The sequence below is a fragment of the Nematolebias whitei genome, chromosome 8 (assembly GCF_014905685.2).
Source record: "Nematolebias whitei isolate Nwh7 chromosome 8, NemWhi1, whole genome shotgun sequence".
In the NCBI taxonomy this organism is placed as follows: domain Eukaryota; kingdom Metazoa; phylum Chordata; class Actinopteri; order Cyprinodontiformes; family Rivulidae; genus Nematolebias; species Nematolebias whitei.
This window is the reverse complement of record NC_056505.1, coordinates 11132841-11156457: the sequence shown is the minus strand read 5'-3', so window position 1 is coordinate 11156457 and position 23617 is coordinate 11132841. Positions and strand designations below refer to the sequence as shown.

Here is a 23617-nt window from a genome sequence, read left to right as displayed (position 1 = left end):
TGTCACTATTTTCCTGTTTCTTTTTTTATTTTTCCAAGCTATCATTTTGCCACTTCAGCTAGTGTCAATTACTTCCCGCTAACGTTTTGCTACTTTTAACATTTATCTAGCATGTTGTTAATTTTAACCAACATCTTGCTCCTTTCTGGCTTTCAGCTAATGTTCTGCTTCTTTTCGCTTCATCAACTCAGTTTCAGCAAATTTCAGTCATTTAGCTCTCACCAATCATGCATTTTTTTCTACTTTTCAATCCGTTTATGTTTTATCCGTTTATACATTTACTTTACATTTTCAGTGCAACGAGCACTTGCCACAATAAATGTGCTAATAGAAATGAACTTGAATACATGTACAAATCTTGTTAATTCAACTCGTTTTTAGGTCCTCATATGATAATACACATGCAAATATAACTGAAATGAAACAAGCTGGATGTTACACTCTGCAGATTCTCAAGTTGAATGAATGAACTTCATCCGTTTTGTGGACAGAGTGGAATTAGAGCGTGCTAAGTAAAAACGGTTCTCCACGGGTCACAGAGCTCTTCTGTACCTGGATACGGGGAGTTAATGAGGAAACGGAGCAGGACAATGAATCTGATTGTTGCTCGAGGTTCCATTCTGCCCGTTGTGACTAAAAGAATCAACTCTTCAGTTATTGTAGCAAGTTAAAGACCTCGTGTGTGTGTGGCCTTTCAGATAAAGCATGGAGGTACTCACCAAGAAGCTCGTGAAGAACTTGTGTCAGCATGTTGAGGCTCGTGAGGGAAACCAACCACTTTGTATAGTTCACCTCAGCCACCAGCGCACCCACATACACACACACCTTTACACTCACTCCTGTGAGGAGACTTTCTCACCTTGAGGGGGTGATGGGAGTCAGGTCCTTTCCCAATGTCTGGATGACGCGTCGGCCCCACACCCACAGGCCGGCACAGATGCCCACACCGCCATAAAACAGCAGCCAGACAGGCGTGGCAGCATCCTGCATCACACCTCCCTGCTCGTAAATCATCCACAGCGCCACCAGTGGCCCGATGGCGTTACTGCAAACATGACAGAGACAAGCGTTGAAATAATTCACTGATTCAGGCATCTTCTGCCGATTAGATTACAAAACATCAAAGGAGCAGATTAAAATCCGTCACCTGACATCGTTGCCTCCATGAGCGAAAGAACCGAAGCAGGCAGTGAGGATCTGCAGGAAGTGGAAGAGCAGAAACACCTCCGACTTGTCCTTCTCCTCGCGATCCTCCAAGTCCTCCAGAGGCACAGGTGCCGGACCCCCTTCCTCCTCCACGCCCTCCAGCTCTGAAGCCATCTTCAGCTCCACCCCTCCCTCCTCCGCTTCGATCTCTGCCTCGGCGACAGCGTTACAGTACGACGAGTAGCTATCGTAGCGTATCCGCTTCTTGGAGTAGGACACGCTGTTGCTCCTGCCGCCCCCCTCACCCACGAGCTTCTCACTGTCGTCGCGTGACTCGGAGCGTCTAAGCGGCTGGACGGGCATGCCACAGATGGCCGCCGTGTAGCAGGTGTAGCTGTTGTTGCGGCGCAGCAGTCTGTAGTTGTTGTCGGGATGAGGAGCGCTGGACCCTGGACGCTCGTTATCATCCATGCGGCCCAGGTGGATCTTGTGAAGCAGGTCTTTGTACAGACCAGAGTCTTTGTGCACCGTGTGGTACACCTGGCCATCACTGTGCACGTGGCCATCGAAGGTGAAGCTGCCATTAGCAATTGGTGACTTCAGGGAACCGTTGGTCATCGAGTGAGTTCGACCTAGAAGGTTAAAGATTGAAATGAGCAACGAGCAAACACAGTCTATGCTTTCTGTTCTTTCTTTTGTGAAGAATACGGTTTTACCATACACCCTGCCATTGGGCAGGACACTGCCTCCATTGACCATGTTGGTGAGCTCCCCACTGGGGTCGCGTGCGCTACGATCGCTGCTGCTTCCTGTGAGCGGCACCACAGCCTCGTCAGTGCTCTTCGCCCCAGGAAGCTCCTTAAAGACGGGGCTCTCCTCCTCTTCTTCAGGGATCTTGTCCAGACTCTCAACAGATATCCTGGAGAGCGCCTGCTCCTTCTTTAAACGACCTGAAGGAAATCCATTAGGAGTCAGAAAAATGTGCCAACTATTCAGTTTTATCAGAAGCTTTCAATACTAGTTATAAGAAAATATGTCACACAGCTGATTTTATGGCACTTAAAAGTATGAAACAAAAAAAAAACCATTAAATGTAAATGTAAGAGAGGGTGTTCAAGAAAAACACCAATGATAATAATAATATAATAATAATAATCCCTTAGAAAAAGCCCATAAACATACATCCATCAGCTGCCCCAAATTAATCCCAGCATCAATATTCAGATGACGTTTCACTCCTCAGGTACACAAACATTTACAGCCCTCATGTTTTTATTCTGCAGACGCAGAAATATCCAGATTAAGTTGATACCATCATCCATAATCCTCAGGGGCATTCAGGAGCCATGACATTCTAAGCATCAGGTCAAGTCGGCCTTGAGCCAGTGCTGAGTTAAATCGAAAAGATGTTTCATTTCAAACCAAAATATGGGCACTATTTCATGTCTCTAAATCCAGCAGTTTCATATTTAAATGAGTGTATTGTTTTTGTTTGACACAAAGGCAAATAAAGTCCTCGGATATCTCAGACAGCCTCTTTCTTTCTGTCATTTTAGTTTTCTGTAACCTTTTCTGTGGTCCGCTGTCAGAACAAGCAGTTCATCAGCAGCAGGTGAGCCTGTTGAGATTGGCTGAACATAAATACCTACTTGCTATTTTTCTTTTCATCCAAGGACAAACAAATATCCAGACCAAAGCTGCACAGACTAGCGCCCCCGCTAACGTGATGAGAAAGACGGCCCAAACTGGCAGCATCTCCAACCCCAGCACTGTAATTCATAAAACACACATAGTTAAAGGAAAGACGATCACAAACAAACCACAAACATGGTCTCTCATATGGCTACGATCATTTTCCCTCCTCAGGTACGCGTCAGACTGAAGGAACACTGACTTTCTGTATGAAGGGCCACTTACATGGAGCTCCAGTGTACATGATGGAGAAGGTGTTGATCCCGATGGTGGACGCGTAGAAGAGAGGCAGCGCTCGGAGTCCATTTGGGACAGAATCATCCTGCGTGGAATATAAACCATCACAAAATATATATTGGCAAAAATGAGGAGTTTAGAGTCATCAGAAACAAAAATTACTCACTTTAAATGATTTAAAATGTGTGTTTTCCCTTTAACACTTCTACCAAACACAGAATTACTAACAAGTTCTCAGCTTCAAGCTACAGGAGTGACAACAGGCAACTTCTGGAAATAAAAAATGTGATCCAGTAACTGAGCATGTTGGTTGAGTTGGCGTACTGACACTGCAGACTGTTATACTTTACCACAGTCGGAGCTTGTTGAAACAGCAGCAGCTTGTGAGGATATTTCTCTTTGGAGCCTCACCAGGGATGATGTAGCTTGTTGCGGTTATTATAGCGGAGTTAGTTTTGTGTTTGTAAGTTGACTTTAAGAATACTTAGGAATATAGAACTTCCTAATGTGTACTGCAACATCTAAGAAACTAAAGCCAGTATCTCACTGGGGTGCAACTGTTGGGAGACTAATTGGAAAACAGCATAGTCTCCAAAGCGTCTCGAAACGTTTGCGGTGGTTCTCAATTTCCTTCCATATGATACAGAGGCTGGTAGACTTTGTCATTAGAGTTTTAAACATGTTAAAGAAAAAATGCGTCCATTTTTCTCCAAAAATAGTCAAGAGATGTTATGAGGGTCTCAAACAAGTCTCGAACCTCTCTCAATTCAGTTTCTGCAAACTCTACAGTACCAGAGCTGTATGTTGACACCAGTACTGGAGCTCTTCACATAACAGAAAACATCCACAGCTGCAGCTCTGAATTTCCATGTCTCAAAGCCTCGTAGATGATAAATAATAATTAAACAACTGGTCCAAACCTGCCCACCGTTTTTTGTAAATGTCATCCAGTGCATTAAAATATAAACACGGAGGTGGCTGCCGAGAGGGATACAAAGCAGGGCGAGGGAGACAATTGTGGGAGGAGGCAAGCATGAAATATTGTGAACTCCTAGAATATAGTTTTGCAAGCTGGGCACACTAAAATAAGCTTTTATTAAATAAATAAATAAAATAATAATTTGCCCCTAATAATTAGGTCATACTCAGATTGGTAGCAAACACAGATTTCAGTAAGACCTCAACTGAAAATGTGTATATTTTCCTTTGACTATGAGATGCTAACTAGCCTCCAATCAACCAAGTTCAGTCAGGTCATCTTGACGGTTTCTTTTTTTTTTTTTTTGAGACGTTTCATCCTTCATCCAAAGGACTTCATCAGTCAGAGGAGCCACAACAAACTGAGTCCCACAAGCAGCAAATCCACATAGTGGACCAACCAGTTTGCTGGTGATAAGATGGTCTCTGGGAAACATCAAAGAACTGATGAAGTCCTTTGGATGAAGAACAAACGTCTCATCAACAACAAAAAAGAAACCATCCAGATGACCTGACTGAACTTTGCTGGATTTCTTTAACCTGGATTATTGAGCATGAACTTTGATGTAGTCTCCAATCCCTCGTTAATAACCGTCTGATAAAACCGATCAAGGCAACTTAAAGTTAGAACAAGGGCGACAACTCTACACCTGCAGGAGTTCAGCTAAGTGCCATCCACTTCAAACATTGAATCAGAACTGTAAACATAATCCTGATCAAATGTCAACCCAACAAAGACAAATGTTTTGACTGATAAAAACAAGCTGCGGAGCCAGAAATCTGACCCATCCATGCAGCCAACGTGACTCGTGATTCATTCAAGCCTCGTTCTGAAGCGGCGACCTTAAAATGATCCGAAGCACTTTCCTCCTCCTGGTCTGCCTGTTGCATAACAACAGATCTGTTCCATCTGTCCTCGAGATCTTCAGACACCTTCTGTACAAATGTAAGCTCGTGTTTACCTTCGAGTATTTAACTCAGACTGACAACTCCGACTGCACGTGCTGAGCAAAGGTTTGATGCAAAGAGCTAAAAATCACACCCAGCTTTTAGCAAAATGACATTTCATGGATGAAAATGGTTCGACAAGCCTGAAAATAGCAGTACACAAATAAACTAAAAGTTCAAAGAGGGCAGCGCTAAATGTGTTCTTATGATGAAATGCTTTCTTGTTTCAAAAGCCCACCTTGTTCAGGATGAAGTGTCTGATGAGCATGAAGAGGAGTCCAGACATGAGGCCAGACAGCAAAGGAGAGATGAACCATGAAGCCACTGGAGAAAAACAAAAAAACATTTGACACACCTTCTATAAGACTTTAGAAAAGAGCATTTGGTTAGTTAAAAGTAAACATAATGACAAATGTTAGTTTATTTAGATATAAAGGATGAAGTGGGACTCTAACGTGCATCTTTCTGTTCGGTCGTGAAAATAGAAGCTCTTAAAAAAAAAAAGGGCTATTCAACTAAACTAAATCAGGGGGCCACAGTCACTGAAAGCCAAAAGCTCAGGGGCCAGACATCCAGCAGTTATTGTTGTTAAATTTGTTTTATGGTTTAAAAACTAGTTTTATCTAAAATGAACTCATTGGTGGGCTGAACTGAGTTCATCCGTGGGCCTGGTTTGGCCCACGAGTCACCAGTTGAATAGCCCCGTTTTAAAACCTCCTGCTGCCTTTGTGTCAAAATGACCTATAAAGGTCTTAGATTTAAACCTTGTGGGCAGCAGGAGGGTTAATGAGAGTTAAACTAGTTTTGGGACATTTTCCCAGATTTACATCCAAACTTGATTATTACCATTAAAAGTTTTTTCTACTCTAAAACTCTCTGATATGGAAAAATGTGTAAAAAGAAACAAACACGGTAGACAAACGAGTCCTGTTACCTATTTTGACAAGCTGCATCCACTGCACGCCCTTGGTGCCGATGGCGACCATGGAGAAACCGATGGTGGCTCCAACAATGCAGTGAGTCCCAGAGATGGGCAGTTTGAGGAAGGAGGCGATCAGCTGCCAGACTGCTGATCCTGTGATACAAAATTAGACAGTTTTCTCATAAAAATGCTCCTTGTTTCACATTTAAATACAGGTTGGCACCAAAATTAAACAGCAACATGGAAGGAACACCGCTGGGCTTTATGAGCTCCAAAATGAAAAGGTAGGGACGGCTTCCTGCTTCATAGCTTTTATAAGAAATGTTTTCACCAGGATGTGAAATCATATGACTTCATTAGTAAAAGCAGGACATGGGTTTAATTAAAAAAAAAAAAACTAATGGAGTAAGGTTAAAGTTATTTCTAGAAGATGACTAAAACCTGTTATGACCCTAGAGCTCCAGTATAAACAGTCTCCTCACAGATAATTACGGTAGAATTATCAACATAAAACAAACCAGAGAAATTGCATTTCCTGCAAAAATGCAGTGTGAATGCTTATTGCTGAAGAACTTGCTGAAAAACAGCTGAAATTAGCTAAAATGCACTGAAATGTAGATGAAGTGGAAGAACCTAATTTAGGAGAAAGCAGAAAAAACACATATTTGTTGAATAAGGTTTAAATGAGCAGAAATGAGCACAAAAATGAGCAAATTAGCTAAAAAAAAAAAAAAAAAGCAGAAATTAGCAAATATAGCTGAAAAGTAGCTGAAAAGGCAGAAAGAAGCTTAAATTACCAAAAGGAAGCAGAAAGAGCTGAAATGAGCTAAAATGTGGAATTAGCTGAAAAAGCTAAATTTAGCACATAAAAAGCTAAAAAGTAGCCGAAATAACAGAAAAAACTGTAACTAGCAGAAAAAAGTTCAAAGGAGCAACAAGCGAAAATTAGCAGCTGAAAGTATCAGAAATTAGCATGACAAACGTACATTTATCTGAAAACAGCTGAAATTTGCTTGATAATGCTAAAAAGTGGTTGAAAAGGTAGAACAAGTTTAAACTGACAGAAAGCAGAAATAAAACATTTGCTGAAAGAAGCTGAAATGAGCACAAAAAAGTAGAAATTATCTGAAAAAAGGTCAAATTTTTTTTAAAAATCTGAAAAGTAGCTTAAAACGCAGAAAGAAGCTTAAATTACTAGAAGTGGAGTGCACATTTTTGCTGAATTTGGCTGAAAAAAGTTTAAATTAGCATAAAACAACTAAATAGTAGCTGAAATAGTAGACAAAGCTGAAACTTGCAGAAATAAGCTGAAAGGAGCATCACAAGCTGAAATTAGCAAAAAGACGTTAGAAGAAGCAAAAAATGTTGTAGTTCGCAGAACGAAGCAGAAAGGAGCACAAAAGAGCTGAAATTAGATTTAAGTAGCTGGAAAAAGTTAGAATTTGCACAAGGAAGCTGAAAGAAGCTGAAGCAGAACAAAATGTGAAAAGAGCAGTGAAAGATTGTAACAGATCTAAAGATATGAAGGATATAAAATGAGCTCAATTCATTTATTATGAGGAAAACATGGCAGAAAAGGCTAAATATTTCAAAAAGCCAAAGTTGCATCAATACCAAAAGCCACAGCAGGATTGTCCTGAACGAGCTGAACGTTTTGATTTACGACTTGTTGAAATGGCTCGAAAACTGCGGGACGAGAAACGCGCCGAAAAACAAACGGAAGAAAAACGGATCACAGTAGTGTGAATGCTTCATAAACATTCACACAATAAAAACGAAAGACCTGAAATGGTTTAATGAAAGAACGATTCCAGAACTTTCACCTGTAAAACAAATACAAAGGGCAACACAATCCATTGTTTGAATAACGGCTTTTTACAGCCTGAATTAAAGCGTCGTCGTGCTTTAAACGTGACCTTGAGTCGAACATCAAACCCTGCTGGACACGGACGCATTTTCCTCCTTTTGTTGGGTCAATTTAAAAAAAAGTAAAAATACAGCAGCAGACATTTCCTGACAAGAACTATTCAAACTTTTCCAAACATCGTCTACTGGCAGCCTGCCAGGTCTGATTCATTTATTTATTATTTTTTGTGGAACATAGGAAACCCCTTTGCATCACACCGCCCTGATTTTATTCTCCATGATTTTCAAAAGTTTTTATTTTTATTTTTACAGTTTGTCATCTTTAGAAAACTTTTATTTCTGCTGCTCGTCCATTTGAACAGCTCCCACACGTTTGTCGTGCGAGTACAACATTTATTACAAACAACTTTGTCTCAATAAACTGTTTTTAATCTTAAATACAATTAGTGTTTTAAGACAGAAAAATTTACTAGGATGCAAACTTAAAAAATATTGTAAATGTATTAGAAAATAGATTAAAACATTTCCACAATTTTACATGATGTTATTTTGACCTTTTACAATATCTCTTTGCAAATTTTCACCTTAAAAACTTTTGAAAAATACTTTTCATGCAATCTTTGACTGAATGTCGTCAAGATCACACGGTGATGACGTCACACCTCATGTGACCCCTGGGATTTGGACCTGCACCTGATTATTGTGCTTTTTGAATGAAAAGCTCAACATTGTGCACCTCAACTGCTTAAAATTAACTTTAATAATCTAATCTGTTCTCCCAAAAAGCTTATTACCCTGAAGGAAATGCTACTTTATAAATGGTTAAGGGTCTGCACATCTGATATGATAAACAAATATATGTTTTTGAAAAAAAAAAAAGTACTGGTAATAATATCAATCAGTGAATGGAAAAAAAAAAAGGTCTAACAATCTTCATTGCATGTTTGGAAATGAGATGCAACCATTTTGGTCCAACCTTGAAAATAAAGTTATGCACAATTTATTCATGCAATATTTTGATATACCATGCTCAGAGTATGTGTTGGGAATGACTCTCAGCTACTACCACATCCCATGTTTGCTAGTTAGCTCTGAAACGATGTAGCCATTTTGGTCATTTTTGTGCTTTAATCAGATTTGGCAGTCATCCCAAGTGGGACTTGCTTTAAAAGCGTGGTGCATCAAATTATTATTTCCTTAAAGTTTATTTCAAATTGGTTCATTGTTTCATGATATATTTTACCAACAGACAGCTAGAGCTGACTGCAAATACACAACGGCAACATTTTAAACAAAAAAAATTAGCAACCTATAAGCACTCAAAGTATGTGTAGGGATAACTCTCTCTTTTTAGTAAAACTGCACAATGACTGTAGACTTTTAGGGGCGGAGATTTTTTTACGGGCAGAAGCGGAAATGCTACTCGAAGGGGCAGCTCGTATGCTCGTAAGTGGCTGTTGTGTTTAAAATTAGTGTTTATGTAATTATTTTCAGTTTACATATTCAATACAAGTTTTATTTATTCATGTCAGTCATATTTGTTCATAACTTTATTATTAGTAAGCATGAGTTACCGGATCCAAGCAAACAGTTACTGGAATGTTCCCAGATCCTGCTCCAGCAGGATCCAGCTCAAATTAAGCCCTGGGCATGTCTGTATTTTTAAGGTAAGTTGAATGTGGCAGCCATCTTGAATCAGGTTAATTTTAAAGATTGATCAATTGTTGATGTAAAGTCAGTGATTACTTTGATTCAATTTCATCTAATGGTTCAAGAGATATTTTGATAACACACACACTTTCTTGTAAACACACTTTTTGAGGACTTTGCATCGACTTCTATTCATTTTTTAATAGCCTAAACTTCATCCTTTCCCTAAACCTAACCATTACTAGTACATGCCTAGTACTAGTAATGGTAAACTAGTACTAGGCAACTACTAGTAACTCCCCCTCCAGGACCTGGCTATGGTCCCCACAAGGAGCAGTTGGTCCCCACAATGTAGGATTTTTCTGTAAAATTGGTCTCAATAATGTAACCTGAAACAAACACGCACGCACACACGGGGCAAAAACAAACTATCGCCTCTTGGCAGCGGGTGAAGATAAAAGATAGTCTGACTTACCAACCATGGCGCTGACCTCCCCTGCCATGAGTATGGGCACCGTATCGTTATAGAGGCTGACGTCTATGATGCCTTTCCGAATAGTTTCTCCCACTTTGGCCCCGAGCAGGATCGAGCCCAGCGTCTCAAAGATGGATGCCAGGATGCAGGCCTGCTTGAGCGTGACCACACCGGACCCCACTGCCGTGCCAAACGAATTAGCCACGTCATTGGCGCCGACGGAGAAAGCCAAAATAAAGGCAATGATGAAGCCGAGGACCACCATCCACAGATACGATTCCAAATCCATCTTGATATGACTTTACGACTCCAAGCAGCGGAAGAAAAAAAATTACTACAGATCAGAAAAAAAGTAGAGATGCTCTGTGTCTTCAGTGGAGGACTTGTTCAGCCTGCTCCTTTTCTTCGTCCCCTGGTTAGAAAGAGTTCAAGGGGAGAAACACAGCTGCTAACTAAGTGTTTGGAGCTCAGTCCAAAGATTGGAGACTAGTGATGGTGGGAGCAGAAAGCATTCCATAGCTTAGTGTGAGGCAGCCTGTCTGCACAGTGTTTCACCTGCCGGAGACAAGAGAGGAGATACAGAAACAGATTAGTGTCATGAGCCACGATTACTCAACTCCTATCTAACACCGCCAAAATGACTTCCTCAGAAACCCTAAAACAAAAGGAGAAGGAAGAGCTAAACAAGAGAGGAGGAGAACGATGACAGCAGAAGAGTAAAAACCAATTAAAAAGAGAAAAAGAACAATTATAATGTAAAAGAATGGCTTTAATGAAAAGGGAGGAGCGCTCCAGTGCTCTCCAGTGGGGAAAATGAGGGCAGCTCCGATTGCTGCAATAAGAAATCAGTGTGCACTTTAGATAAATCAAATCAGACCGTTCAGAAAGCTTACTGTCAGCACCGACGCTATAAAAAGACTAGAGAGCGATGTGAGCAATACCCCTGTTGTTTGACTTGGACAGTTATATCCACAGCAGCCGACATGCGACATTACATCAGCTTTTATTTCACACATCTTATTCACCTCTATATGTTGGGAGGCGCCATCTATTTTAATTTTTTTAAATTTATTTCAAAAACTCTCGATGTTCTTTCCGTGAGCGTCAGTCTTGAAGTGTTTGCAGTTGCTCATAATATCTTCTAATGTTAATTCTACACTGGATTAGAACAATACAACCAAGGTTCTGGTGATTAGTATGCATTAAGCTTGCTTATATACCGTGACATAATGGAAATGTGACAACTGTAACTCCATGTAGGCTCAAATCTGAAAATAAATTGGGTTTTTGCATGAAGTCTGTGGATTATGTTTGTCTAGTTTACCTGAACCATTCCCAGTCATGTTCTTTTTATTGTCCAATTACTTTTAGTAACCAAAAAGGCCATAAATAGAAAACATCAACAAATGTGACTAAAGTGATAAGAAGCTTATCACTGAAAACTTTTTTCGTTTGTCATTCTATAACTTTGCTATAATTTTGAATATGACAAAGGAAAATGTTTGCACAGCACAAATTACTTTGAAACTGCCATGTGTATAGCAACATTTTGATTATGACTTATTTACCAATGAAACAGGATTTTTGTCTTAACATCACTTTGTTTCATGCACAGGGACAACATTTATAAGATTCAACCCCACACAGTCATTTGAACTGTAACAAATGTTCTTTTATTATAAAAAAAAAAGGTGATTTTGGCTGACAAATTTTGATTATGGATCATATTTTTTAAACACAAAAAAGGATTTCTGATTTCAAATCACATTGTCTCATTCACAGGAACTATATTTATAAGATTCAACCCCACACAGTCATTTGAACTGTAATAAATATGCTTTAATGATCAAAAAATTTGATTTTGGCTGCCAAAAATTGATTATGGCTGATATTTTTTTACCAAAGAAACAGGATTTTTTTCCTTAAAATCACTGCTTGATTCACAACAGTCCTAGTGGGATCCTGGGTTAAATAAAATAAATTTACCTACTCAAAACTATGCTTTTTTTTTTTTTTTTTTTGCCATTTGAAGAGCGTTTTACTAAATAGGAGTAAAAAAAAAAAAAAAACAACATTAGTATGATTATATGTAGCACACAGACAGCTGGCCTTTAAGCTGAACTTAAAAAAAAAATACTTGAAAACTGGTTTTATTTCTTTACACACGAGTTTGTCTTGACTGCATCATTCTGTACTTTTAAAACAAAATATACTCTGCACTGTATAACCTTATAGTAACAAAACAGACTATCCTGAGAAATGCTCTTCATAAACCTGACTAACCAGTTACTATTCTATAAACCAAATTATTTATACCAGATAAAATGTTATACAGTCTTTAAAAATTTACTTGTTGGATACACCACAAATGTAAATGCCCTTACAAGGAAAAAAAATACTGAGAAACTTGTGTAAGTAATTAATTAAATAAATAAGTTCCTAATAAACTGTGAAGTCCCCTCACAACAAACGGTGCACACACCCAGGGTTTCCATGTAAACTGGCATCAAAATGAAACAAACAGCACAAAATATGTCAATAAGCAGCAACATCTGCACATATTCAGTGTGATAAGACAAGAATCATTCAGAGAGAGAGACAGGATTAACGAGATTAACAAGCCCTGAGCTCTGATAACAAGATATCTGCTACTATTTACATAATAACACATTTATCAAATAATCACATCTTAAAATTTCACACATCATAAAGTACAAGTAGAAAATACAATTTAATAGATACTTTTACTAAGAGAGCTGAAATCACGACATGCTGTGCTCTTTTATAGCGTTTAGAAACATTGTTTAGAATATTGCAAGAGTGTGGGAAGGGTTTAAAACGCCTTTATTTTATATATATATATATATATATATATATATATATATATATATACACTAAAATAAACTACCACTTACCACTTGTACTATTCGCGATTTTTCACTTATCACGGGGCTTCAGGGTACGCATTCCCTATGTTAAATGAGGGACTACTGTAGTTGCTGCACGGTGCAATTTGTCCTTGTGGAGTTGCCGTAGTTGAATTATGCTGCTTTTTGTTTTCCCCATTAATATATGCAAGTAACTACTTATCAAGAATGAAAATACATAAATCAGTGTTTATTTATATTTAAAAAGCCATTTATAGCAATTTAAATTCATGTATTCGTCTCTGTATTTCAAAGGTGATGGTGAATGGTGGTGTGGATAAACATAGTTACCAGCTGCCTCTTAGTGTTTATTCACCAACTTGATAATCCCAGATAACTGAGATGCATCTATAATTGTTTTTGAATCGCAATGCAGTCGTCAGAGTTTAATCAAATTGTGAGGTGACTAAATATTCCCACCACTATCATAAAAAACATAAAATAAATAATTAAAATGTCTAAATAACTACTGGCACAGGGATGCCAAAGGTTTGATCGGCCTGACCTCATTCAAGCAGAACTCAGAGGCAGACATTTGCTGCAGAGTCCTCTCGTATCTCTGCTCCCCCTGCCTCAGCATGGCTGCAGCAGTGTTCAGCGAGCGGCAGTAAAAGTTACACAAGAGTTGGAGTACAAGTTCAAACAAAATGAAAAGCTTTGGTGCAGTAAAAAACAAAATGAAAAAACAAAAATACTTGGTGCACAGATTTAAGACTGCAATGCAGTAAGAAGAACGTCTGCAGCAAGCTGCTCCTGACAACAAGTGTTTTTATATTTTTTATTTTTATAATGCATTTCACTAGAATATCCTCAAATAAATACAAAAAACTGAATTAGTTCCAAATATAAATTACAGAGCTACTCCTCTTAGGCTTTTTGCAGACAACAAAATGAGACCTGTGCATGCCAATGAGTCAGAGTGAGCACATGCTGCAGTGCAAAAACAACAACAACAAAAAAACTAACAATTTTTGCTGTAATTAAGATTTACATAAATATGCATCTAAAAATACATCAACTAACATTTCCTGTAACTAAAATAGCATATATAATAACTAATCTAATGTTTTGTTAAAGTTTTGTGCTTCCTGTAAAGCTTGGGGATTCTCCCTTTTAAATGCAGGGCTGAAATTCTTGATGTAACCACTCTGGCTTATTTCCAGGCCAGGTGACAAATCTCCAAATAAAAAAATTAAAAAAAAAACTGTCTCGTTCTGAAGCTTTTGAGATGGAGAATTAGAACATGAGAATAACTCAATTTATAAAAATTCTTCATTGTAACCTTTTTTGTTGCCAGAATGAGATTCTCACTTTATTTTTTTGTACTGAAGACGCTCAAGAGTTGGTTTTATCTGCTAAAAATCTGATCCCCTCACTTCCTGAGGAAGCATAAGACAAAGAGCCTTTTGCATTTTTTTTTATTTTAAAATCAACATCCCTAATGAAAAACATAAACGAGGATGTCTGTGCAACATGAAGCGAGTTGATAAAAGAGATGATGACCACGTTTCCTTCTCTAGTTGAGCCAGTTGTTAAAGGCGAGCGTTGGATATAAACAGCTTGAAGGCTCAACTAGTACATTCTCTCGGCATGAACCGACTGCATGCTCCTCATTGCGTGGGGGGCAGGCAGCTCGTTTCTAAATAACCCCCCAGCCAGTTATGACTCCCTCCTCCTGACCAAGAGCTCCATCTGGAACAGCTGAGGTCATCCACTGCTCTCCTTTATCCTTTCCTGAACCACAACACAAACATGAAAGGATGACCATTTGTCTTCAAAAATGTCTGAACTGATGAGGCGCTGACCAAAATATGAATATATACTCTGTGTGTGTGTGTGTGTATATATACACACACACAACGTTTAAAATTAACCTTGAAAGAATGCTTACATCCGCCACCTTTCATCCCACAAAATTTTAGTCCAACATCACTTTATGTTGAGTTGTAGACATTCTCATTAAATCTTAAAAACAATAAAAGTGAGTTTCTTTCGGCTGCTCCCTTCTTCAGGGGGTCGCCCCAGAGAGCGAGCTCCCATGAAAGATTTGGCAATTGTTTTATGCCGGATGCCCTTCCTGATGCAACCTGGGCTCAAACCTGCAACCTCAGGATTACAAGACTGTGGCACTGACCACTAAGCTAATATTATGCAAAACCTCTTGATACTGAGGGATGTTGTGCTTAGAAAGCACATCAAATTATGGGGTAGACGCAGGGCAGCTGACTCGGGACCTGTAAGTCCCAGGTTCGATTCCCAGTCATTGCACATCTCGTGGTGTCTCTGAGCAGCACACCATATCCCCAATTATTCCCCGGGCACTTTCAATAGCTGCCCACTGCTTCACCTGGTGGTGGATGGGTTAAATGCAGACAGCCAATTTCGCCATTGTATGGAAACATACAATGATGACAACACATAACACATTATTATAAATTTCAGCTCAATATCTGTAAAATGTATTGAGGTAGTGTTTTCTAAGGTGGAGAGCTGGAGGGGCAATCTGGAATTGGACTGACTCTAAAAGATAATCAGTTTTAGACAAATATCCAATTATTACTTTGAGTTTCTGTAAATATTGCATGAGACATGTTGCTAACAGACAAAGGTTGACTCTAAAAGTTATTGCTTAAGTCTTAGACAAAGCTGTTTCACAACCACTATTACTGAAGTATATCGTGACTCTCAGCTAACACGCCACATGTTGGCACAGTATCAGTGTAACTGACAGAAACAGTCGTTTTTGTGTATTTGAAGGTCACTTGGTTGTGGCGACCATCTCGAGTTGTGTTGACTCCAGATTCGACATCAAATAATTTATGCACGTTTCATTTTTTGTCCAGTGGTTCATGACGTATTTTGGGAACAGATACATGAACTCATACAGAAGCAGATTAAAACTTTATTGTTCACCTTTGATGGTGGGCACTAATGAAAATTATACATCTGCATCCAGTGCCTTTTCTCTGTCTGCCAGACCCGGTTCTGGAGGACAGTCTGGGAGGCAGCTGCTGTAGTCATCATCATCATCATCATCATGCTGCTGATGGGACCTGCTAATAAGACCTGCTAACACTGCTAACAAGACCACGCCGCTAACCGAACCATACCGCTAACAGTATCATGCTGCTGACTGGACCATGTTGCTAAGAGAACCTCACTGTCATCAGAACCACTCTGCCAATAGGACCATGCTGCTGGAGATGTATTTATTTTTCACTTTTGGCACCTTGTTTCTGTATTTTTGTTGCATGCTTTGAATAAATCACAGTTTATGTTAGTTTTGGGGTTCTGAGCCCGACTCCACTCGCATTAGTGTGTAAATTATAGCCGAACAGAAACTATGAGAATCGTGCTGCAGTTGTTCTGTGTATTGTTTTGCGCTATTAGGGAGTAGCATATACTTTAGATCTTTTAGCATCCTGTTGGGCATTCGTTTAGCGTATTTATTAGTTTATATCTTGGATCCTTATTTACGGTTTATATTTACATTTATACTTTTGCTATTGTTGGATATAACTGGGACACCGTGTACACAATTTAGTTCCACCTCATGTACCACGTGTGGTGAGAATGACAATAAAGAACCTTGAATCCTTGAAACAATTCGAATATTTTGAAGCTTCAAACATAAACACTGGTTTTTTAAGACTGAAGGAACATGCAAATATTTAGTCTTTATTTTCTTAAACTCAAAATGTCTTTATTACAATCACTGTTTATTACTTCAGAAAGTATTGTCGGTTTCTTTAGCACTTTTGTGCAAAGCTCCATAAACTTGTTTAACAGACAACATGTTGACAGTAAAACAGTCTGGAGGATCGAAGCACGCTGTGTAAATGTTTAATCCAGCAAACGGCGCTGCCACTGTAGGAATGTACCACACACCGCAGCCAAACACGACTCTCCACAACGCGACCACACTCCACTCAGCAGAACCCTGTGAAATGTTCAAACGGGAGGAGCGCACCGAGCATCCCTGAGCTGCAGTCCAAGTGTGAGGGGAAAATGTAAAAACAGGAAACACGAGTGGTTTGTAGGAGTGTAGGTGTGGCTGGAAGCCCCAGCCCGTTTATGGATCTTCCTTAAATCTTCTGAACAGCGAGGCTCCGTGTGACAGCTGCACCCGACACTTTCTGAAGACCTCATCATGCTGCAACACATAAACACAGGCTCACGTTCCACTCCCAGCTGAGCATGAAAACTTTTTCTCCACAGATAAACTTTCACTACAAACAATTGGACCACTTTGTGATCCAAAGGACACCCCGATGATCCATGACAGTGGTCCTGAACTAGATTATTCACAAATTATGTACAATCCAACACAGAAACCAGTTGTGGTCCAGCACAGAAAGGGTTAATGATGGAAAGGCCTTAGCCAATCGGAGAGCTCGCTCACGACATGTGATCAGGTTTGTAAACAGTCTTTTAATGTGGTCGTGGCTGGTTTGCTCAGATGGATTCAAGAAGTGCAGAAAGTCAGAATTCCCAGTTTCGACTCCCACTGAGTCCGTGCATACTTCTCACTAATCTCAGCTAAAAGCAAATATCGCTTCAGGGTCCACAACCGGGTTCGAATGTCCACAAAACTCCCACTTTTAGACAACAATCAGCTGATCTTTAGCTTAGGGTGTCGAATTCAATTACCGAAAGGAGCCAAAATTTAAAAACTTTGTCCAAGCCACGGGCCACTTTCAGCTGATCCATTAAGTCAAGTCAGATATCCGATATATTTTTTTGGTTGCAGGTTCATGAACAAGAGTTTGATCCGTCTCACTTGACGTTCTGTTCCGTCTCTTTCCACATCAGAAACAATAATAACAGAATGATCCAGCCTTCTTTCTGGCTTCAAAGTTAGCCAGCTGGCAAGAGAAGTTTATTCTAAATTATGTATTTATCAGTTTTTTTTTTTAAGAAAAAAATGAGAAGAGATGCATTACTTTACATTTAAATTATCTTAGGGGACCAGATTTGGCCCATGGCTCCCCTTTAACCCAAAAATGCTCATTGGGGTTAGCGGTTATTGTTAAACTTATTTAATCTCATTTCCTTCAGTATTGATCATAAAATAAAAATACTATTTTATAGTTTTATAAAGTGATTTACAAATAAAGTCACAAAAAACTTCTCAGTTCAAAGACAAAAGTGGAAAATGTATTTTTTGTCATGTACAGATCACCTGCTAACCTGTTTCACTTGTGTTTAATTATTGGAGTAAATTAAAATCTGGTAAATCAGCTGTTGTTTAGGAGCTAATGTCTTCAGAGTACAAAAAAGGAGCATTTTCCACTTAAATGTCCCAGTGGTGACGCACAGCTTGGCAACAGTAGCCCCAATGGGCTAATTGTGTTATTTTCCCTGCAGCGTTTATTGAATCAATTGTTTTGTAAACTAAGAAACAGCTATTTATTAGTGTTAACTCAATGAAGTGAAAAGATTCAAACATCTCAGCTTGAGTAAATAAAATGGACTCTAGGAAACGGACCATATGGCAGCGTGACCTTCAGTGTGAAGCCTCATCACTGATACGAAAATGTTCACCATTTTGTTTTATTTCTCCACAATAGTCATTTTTTAATAATTTTTTTTACACAATGGGGTTCTGTAGAAAACAGAGCAAAAAGGCAAAATGACTACAAATCTATTGTAACCATTTCCTTCTACTCGAATAAAAATGGTTATATCTCTCATTTACTTTAGCACTAAAGTGTAGCCGAGTAAACAGCAATATCTTGGATTTAAATTGAAACATAGCAGCTGATTATTTAGCTAGCGAAAAAATGCACCTGTTCAATATCAGCGATGAAGAGGCGGTAAACAATGAAAACACAATTTAGGGGTAAGAACCTAAAACGAGGCGGCTTCAACTGACTGGGCGATGCAAATAATTTCTGGTTAATAACGTTGAGAAAAAATAAAAAGTACAAGCCAGCTGCTTTCAGAACTCAAAGAAAAGGTTTTCAGTGATAAATACCATTTTGTACCACATAACGTGTGCTGGTAGTGTATGGAATTATTGAACTTGTTCAAAAGGATGGTTTGATTATGAAATATTGTCTCCAAGTACTGTTGAAGTTTCGTTTATCAGTCTGATTTCAGTAACGTTTTGTTTTAAACAGCCTTTGTTCAGTTGTATAACAGCATGGGATAAAGTTTCATTGTTATGCTGATGATGCACAGTTATATTTGTCCATGAAACCCAATGAATCCAATCAGCTACTTAGACTACAAGCATGTCTTAAAGACATAAAAACCTGGATGACCCTTTAATTTTCTGATTTTGAACTCCAACAAGACTGAGGTTTTAGCTTTTGGACCCGAGCAACTTAGGAATACATTTTTCATTTTTTCTCCCTCCTTGGATTGCATTAATCTGGCCTCCAGCTCTAATGTTAAAAATCTTGGTGTTATTTTTGATCAGGACATGTCTTTAATCCCCCACATTAAAATCATTACTGGAACCGCCTTCTTCCACCTGCGTAATATCAATAAAATAAGAAACATCTTATCTAAAATGATGCAGAGAAACTGGTTCATGCATTTGTCACATCTAGACACGTCTATTGCAATTTTTTTTACTATCTGGGTGTCCAAATACTTCTTTAAAAATTCTTCAGTTAATCCAAAATGCTGCTGCCAGAGTCTTAACTGGAGTTAGTGGGAAAGATCATATCTCTCCAATTTTAGCTTCTCTCCATTGGCTCCCTGTCAAGTCCAGAATTGAATTCAAAATCTTACTTCTAACCTACAAAGCTCTCAACAACCTAGCTCCAGCTTATATTTGAGATCTTATTGTTCCATATTTTCCTAACAGAGCACTTCGCTCTCAGACTGCAGGTTTACTTGTGGTTCCTAGAGTTCCCAAGAGCAGAATGGGAGGAAGATCTTTCAGTTGTCAGGCTCCTCTCTTGTGGAACCAACTTCCAGTTTCTGTCCGTGAGGCTGACACATTGTCCAGTTTTAAGACTGGGCTCAAGACTTTCCTTTTTGATAAATCCTATAGTTAGGATTGGTTTGTTATGCTGGGTTAAGCTTAGACTACTAGAGGACAAATTTCCATAAATTAATTGTTAAAATTGAATAGTTTTCATTTGATACCATTTCTATCTTAACATGTGATCCTTGACCTGCCATTGTGTATCTGTTCCTACTAAACCCAGCCGGTTGAAGCAGATGACCGTTTGTCCTGAGCCTGGTTCTGCTAAAGGTTTCTTCCTCATGAGGGAGTTTTTCCTTTCCACTGTCACCTTCATGCTTGCTCAAGAGGAGAGTTCTGTGATGGAGTTAAACTCAAAGCAGTCTGCTCCTCAGATAAATAATGTTAAATTATTATTTTTATATATGAACGTTTCTGTTCAGTGCCCTGAGATGACTTCTGTTGTGACTTGGCGCTACAGAAATAAACTGAATTGATTTGTATTCAAAGTGGAAACTGCAAACACAAGTCAAATGATTGTTTTTTTTTTATATGATTTTAGTCTTTCATGGCAGTGAATAAACTCTGTCTGATCCAAACATTCTCAATATTTTCTCCCAACAAGGCCAGAAGTCTGGGCGGACACGGTTTATTCGGTGCATCAAAGAAAGCTTTGCTTATAAGAATACTCGAGTGACACATTCTGTAAACAGTCATGCTCTCACTTTATTTCTGGCAGTCCGGTTTTTGCCCTTATGGGTGTCAGGTGACAAAACAATTCACATAATGAGAGCAGTGATGCACAAACAACACTAGCCATCTGAACTAAAGTGGAGTGTGGTGTCTGTGCTGCAAACTTTAATTAAACCATAGACTGGATGTGACAGAGGAAGGTAGTCGTCTAGATTTTAATGGTAATGAATTTGAAGGGACGTGATAGTAGGTTAAATAGCTAAATTGGATGTTTGGAAACAGAATTGTGTTGACAGACATGCTTAAATGCCAACTTGGTCAGGGGAGATATGATGGGATGTTTTCACAGCATCACAAACTTTAGCTTTAGTTTGTTGCAGTCAGTAAAAAAAAAAAAAACCTGTGTGCAAACAACTTACTGCAATTACCTTCCTAACAATTGTGGTCGCTTCTGTACCTCGCTCGTTAATCTGCCTGGGATGCCACTGCACCACAGCTGGTGCAAAACAGTGTCACGAGCTACAGTCTGCACTGACACACGACTACGTTCTCTATACACTGATTCAACTCTTTTCTCTCGGCAGCCAACGCGTCTTTGAGCACAAATGAAATGCACACACTGACACATGATGACTCACGGCAGCAACCAACCGGTGCTGCCTTGTTGCACGTGAAGCAAAAAAACCTGCGGTCGGTGTCCCCAAGGGCACAAGGTGGTCGTATGAAATAAATGGCATTCAAAGTTAAAAGAAAGACCCCAAATGAAGGGGGAATTTTAATAAACTAGCAGGGAAGCAGAAAGCCTTAAAGACTAAATGTACCCTCACTCACCTTCGTGCCTCCTCTCATCAGTAGAAGGTGGAGAAGTGACAAGAGATGACAGTGTCTGCAAGTAACAAACAGAGGGAAATGATAGACCGGAACGTGGCAAGCGCTTGAGTGATGGGAAACGAAATGATGAGGGGAGAAGGAAGGAGCGGAGCGAGGAGGGAAGAGCGAGCGAGGCTAAGAAATGAGCATGTTGTGGTGTTGCTGCAGGACAGAGAAGGAGAGTGCAGCGCAACCGGCTAGACGGCGAGGGAAGTGCAGCCGAGCCAGCTGAGTGGAGACTGCCTCTTAAAGGAACGTCTCAACACTCACACAACAGCTTATGACAAATAAATGTCGGCCGAGCTGAGGCGGTTGCCTGGGTGGTTGTTTGAAAGAAGGATGGACAATTGAAGGGGAGGCAGCCAGTGACTGTGAGGGCAGATAACTGACGAGGGATGGGGTGAAGTGAAGAAAAGGCAAATCTGTGCCATGTCTTTTTGAGACAGGAGACAGTGAAGATCGATCAAGGACATTTGGAGCATCAACCGTCCATTCATTACAGAAGGAACAGATACTCTAAAAATGAATACATTAGTTTAAGTGGAGGGAATGAGATCTGAGTTTTATAGTTTCATAATCACCTGTGATGCATGCAGATAAATTAATATGATTGAACTACCGGTAATTTTTCTTACCATCATAAGTCATTGTTGCATAAGAAACGCCGTTAACATTTTAGCACAATCCACCATTTGTTTTCTCCGCCTTTCTCTTGTTTACACAATTGTCCCCTTTCAAAGGCAGGCTGAACAGTATTGCCTTTATGTCACTCGATGCCAGCAGGCAAAGATAGGAGCTGATACAATGAAGAGTGGAGAGCAGACTTACTGTAGGCAACACAACACAAAGCAGACCTCATTTCTCAAGTGCCTCAGTTTCTCAACACACTCTGCAATGCAATGAGAAAATAAAGTCCCAAACACACCTTGGCTGTAATACAGAGGAGTAGCAACTTTTGTGAAAAAGATAAAACAGCTAATTTGTATGCTTCTGCCATTTTTTTTAAAGTTATTTTCGCAACAAGCCCAATCAAAAGTCGCCAGCTTCGCACAAATGTCTGCTAATTATAACTCCAAATGTCTGAACAGATTTCACTATATACATAAAATAAACAGGCATCACTCACACACTCAACTGTAAGAAGGATACGCACAGGTCAGGTGTCTTTACCTTCATCTGCACATCCTGTCCATGAACTTGAAAAGTGATGAATGAATTCATCCAGAGGTCTGACTTGTTGACTTTCTGAGGCTTTGTCCTCTATCGTCTCTCACCCATCGTGTCCCTTACTGTCCCCCCCCCCCCACACACACACAATCTGGCCCTGCCTGCAAAAAAGCCAATCTGCGTCAGCTGCACCTGCTGCCTCTTGACTCTTTGCTTCTCAGCAGGGAGGCGCTGTCTCTCAGAACTCCAACACGCATGCACGCAAACACATACACACTGTACAATGCTAAGTTCAGTCAGCTTTGATGGGGTTGAGGGGAGGGGGTCTCTTAAGAATGACAACAACGGAACATGTCGAGCCCGACGCCAACTTCAAAGGTTCTCCGCGTACGCGCACATCTCCATGAATGCTCGTCATTTCACTCCTCACCTCGCAGTGCAACAGTCAGTCAGACGATCGAGCAACAAGCCACTCTGGTAAACAGGCCATTAGTTAAACTTCCAGGTGCCCTGAAGCTAAAACCAAGTTGTTTTGTAAACTTGTGGATGAGCTGTAAGTGCATATTCTTGGTCTCCATTCACTAAAGTCTAAGGGCAAAAGAGAAACCTCTAACTCATTTATTTATAGATCACAGATCTCTTGCAAGGGAGGCCTGAACATGTCTGACATGCATGTTTTTGGATTGTGGAAGGAAACCGGAGCACCCAGAAAAATCTCACGCAAACACGAGGAGAACATGCAAACTCCACACAGAAATGAAATCAGCACCTTCTTGCTGTGAGGCAACAACCACTAGGCCACCGTGCTGCCCTAACAGCACTATTTCATCAAAACTAAATCTACTCAATCTGACACGTGTTTTTTGTTTTGCTGTTGTTGTCTAGTGCAGGGGTCTGCAACCTTTACGATCAAAAGTGCCATTCACTTCGTTCACTAAAGTAAATGTGTCCAGAGCTGCAAAAACTGCTACAACTGTCATTATCAACTGGTGGTCCATGGGCACTTTATGTTTGTTAGAGGAGGCTTCTTCATTTTCAGTTGCAGAGGGTCATTGGTCCCCATATCCAGGTCACAAGTCTATCACAGAAGACTGGATTCTTGTAAAAAATAAATTAAATATATATAT

General features: G+C 39.7%; 2 protein-coding genes across 2 annotated transcripts in view; one reads left to right on the top strand and one right to left on the bottom strand.

The window, feature by feature from the left end:
* tmem8b (transmembrane protein 8B) overlaps positions 1 to 23617 on the top strand; it is a 1109927-nt gene that overhangs the window by 705225 nt on the left and 381085 nt on the right. The window lies entirely within an intron of this gene.
* Positions 1 to 23617, bottom strand: part of slc20a2 (solute carrier family 20 member 2) — a 60491-nt gene that overhangs the window by 14700 nt on the left and 22174 nt on the right. The window contains exons 2-9 of the mRNA XM_037680916.1: positions 9915 to 10469; positions 5936 to 6076; positions 5240 to 5325; positions 3064 to 3160; positions 2796 to 2915; positions 1863 to 2096; positions 1148 to 1778; positions 860 to 1045 (exon numbers count right to left, since the gene is read on the bottom strand). Coding sequence (XP_037536844.1) covers positions 860 to 1045; positions 1148 to 1778; positions 1863 to 2096; positions 2796 to 2915; positions 3064 to 3160; positions 5240 to 5325; positions 5936 to 6076; positions 9915 to 10203 — 1784 coding nt within the window. The 5' untranslated portion in view covers positions 10204 to 10469. The remainder of the gene's footprint in view (positions 1 to 859; positions 1046 to 1147; positions 1779 to 1862; positions 2097 to 2795; positions 2916 to 3063; positions 3161 to 5239; positions 5326 to 5935; positions 6077 to 9914; positions 10470 to 23617) is intronic.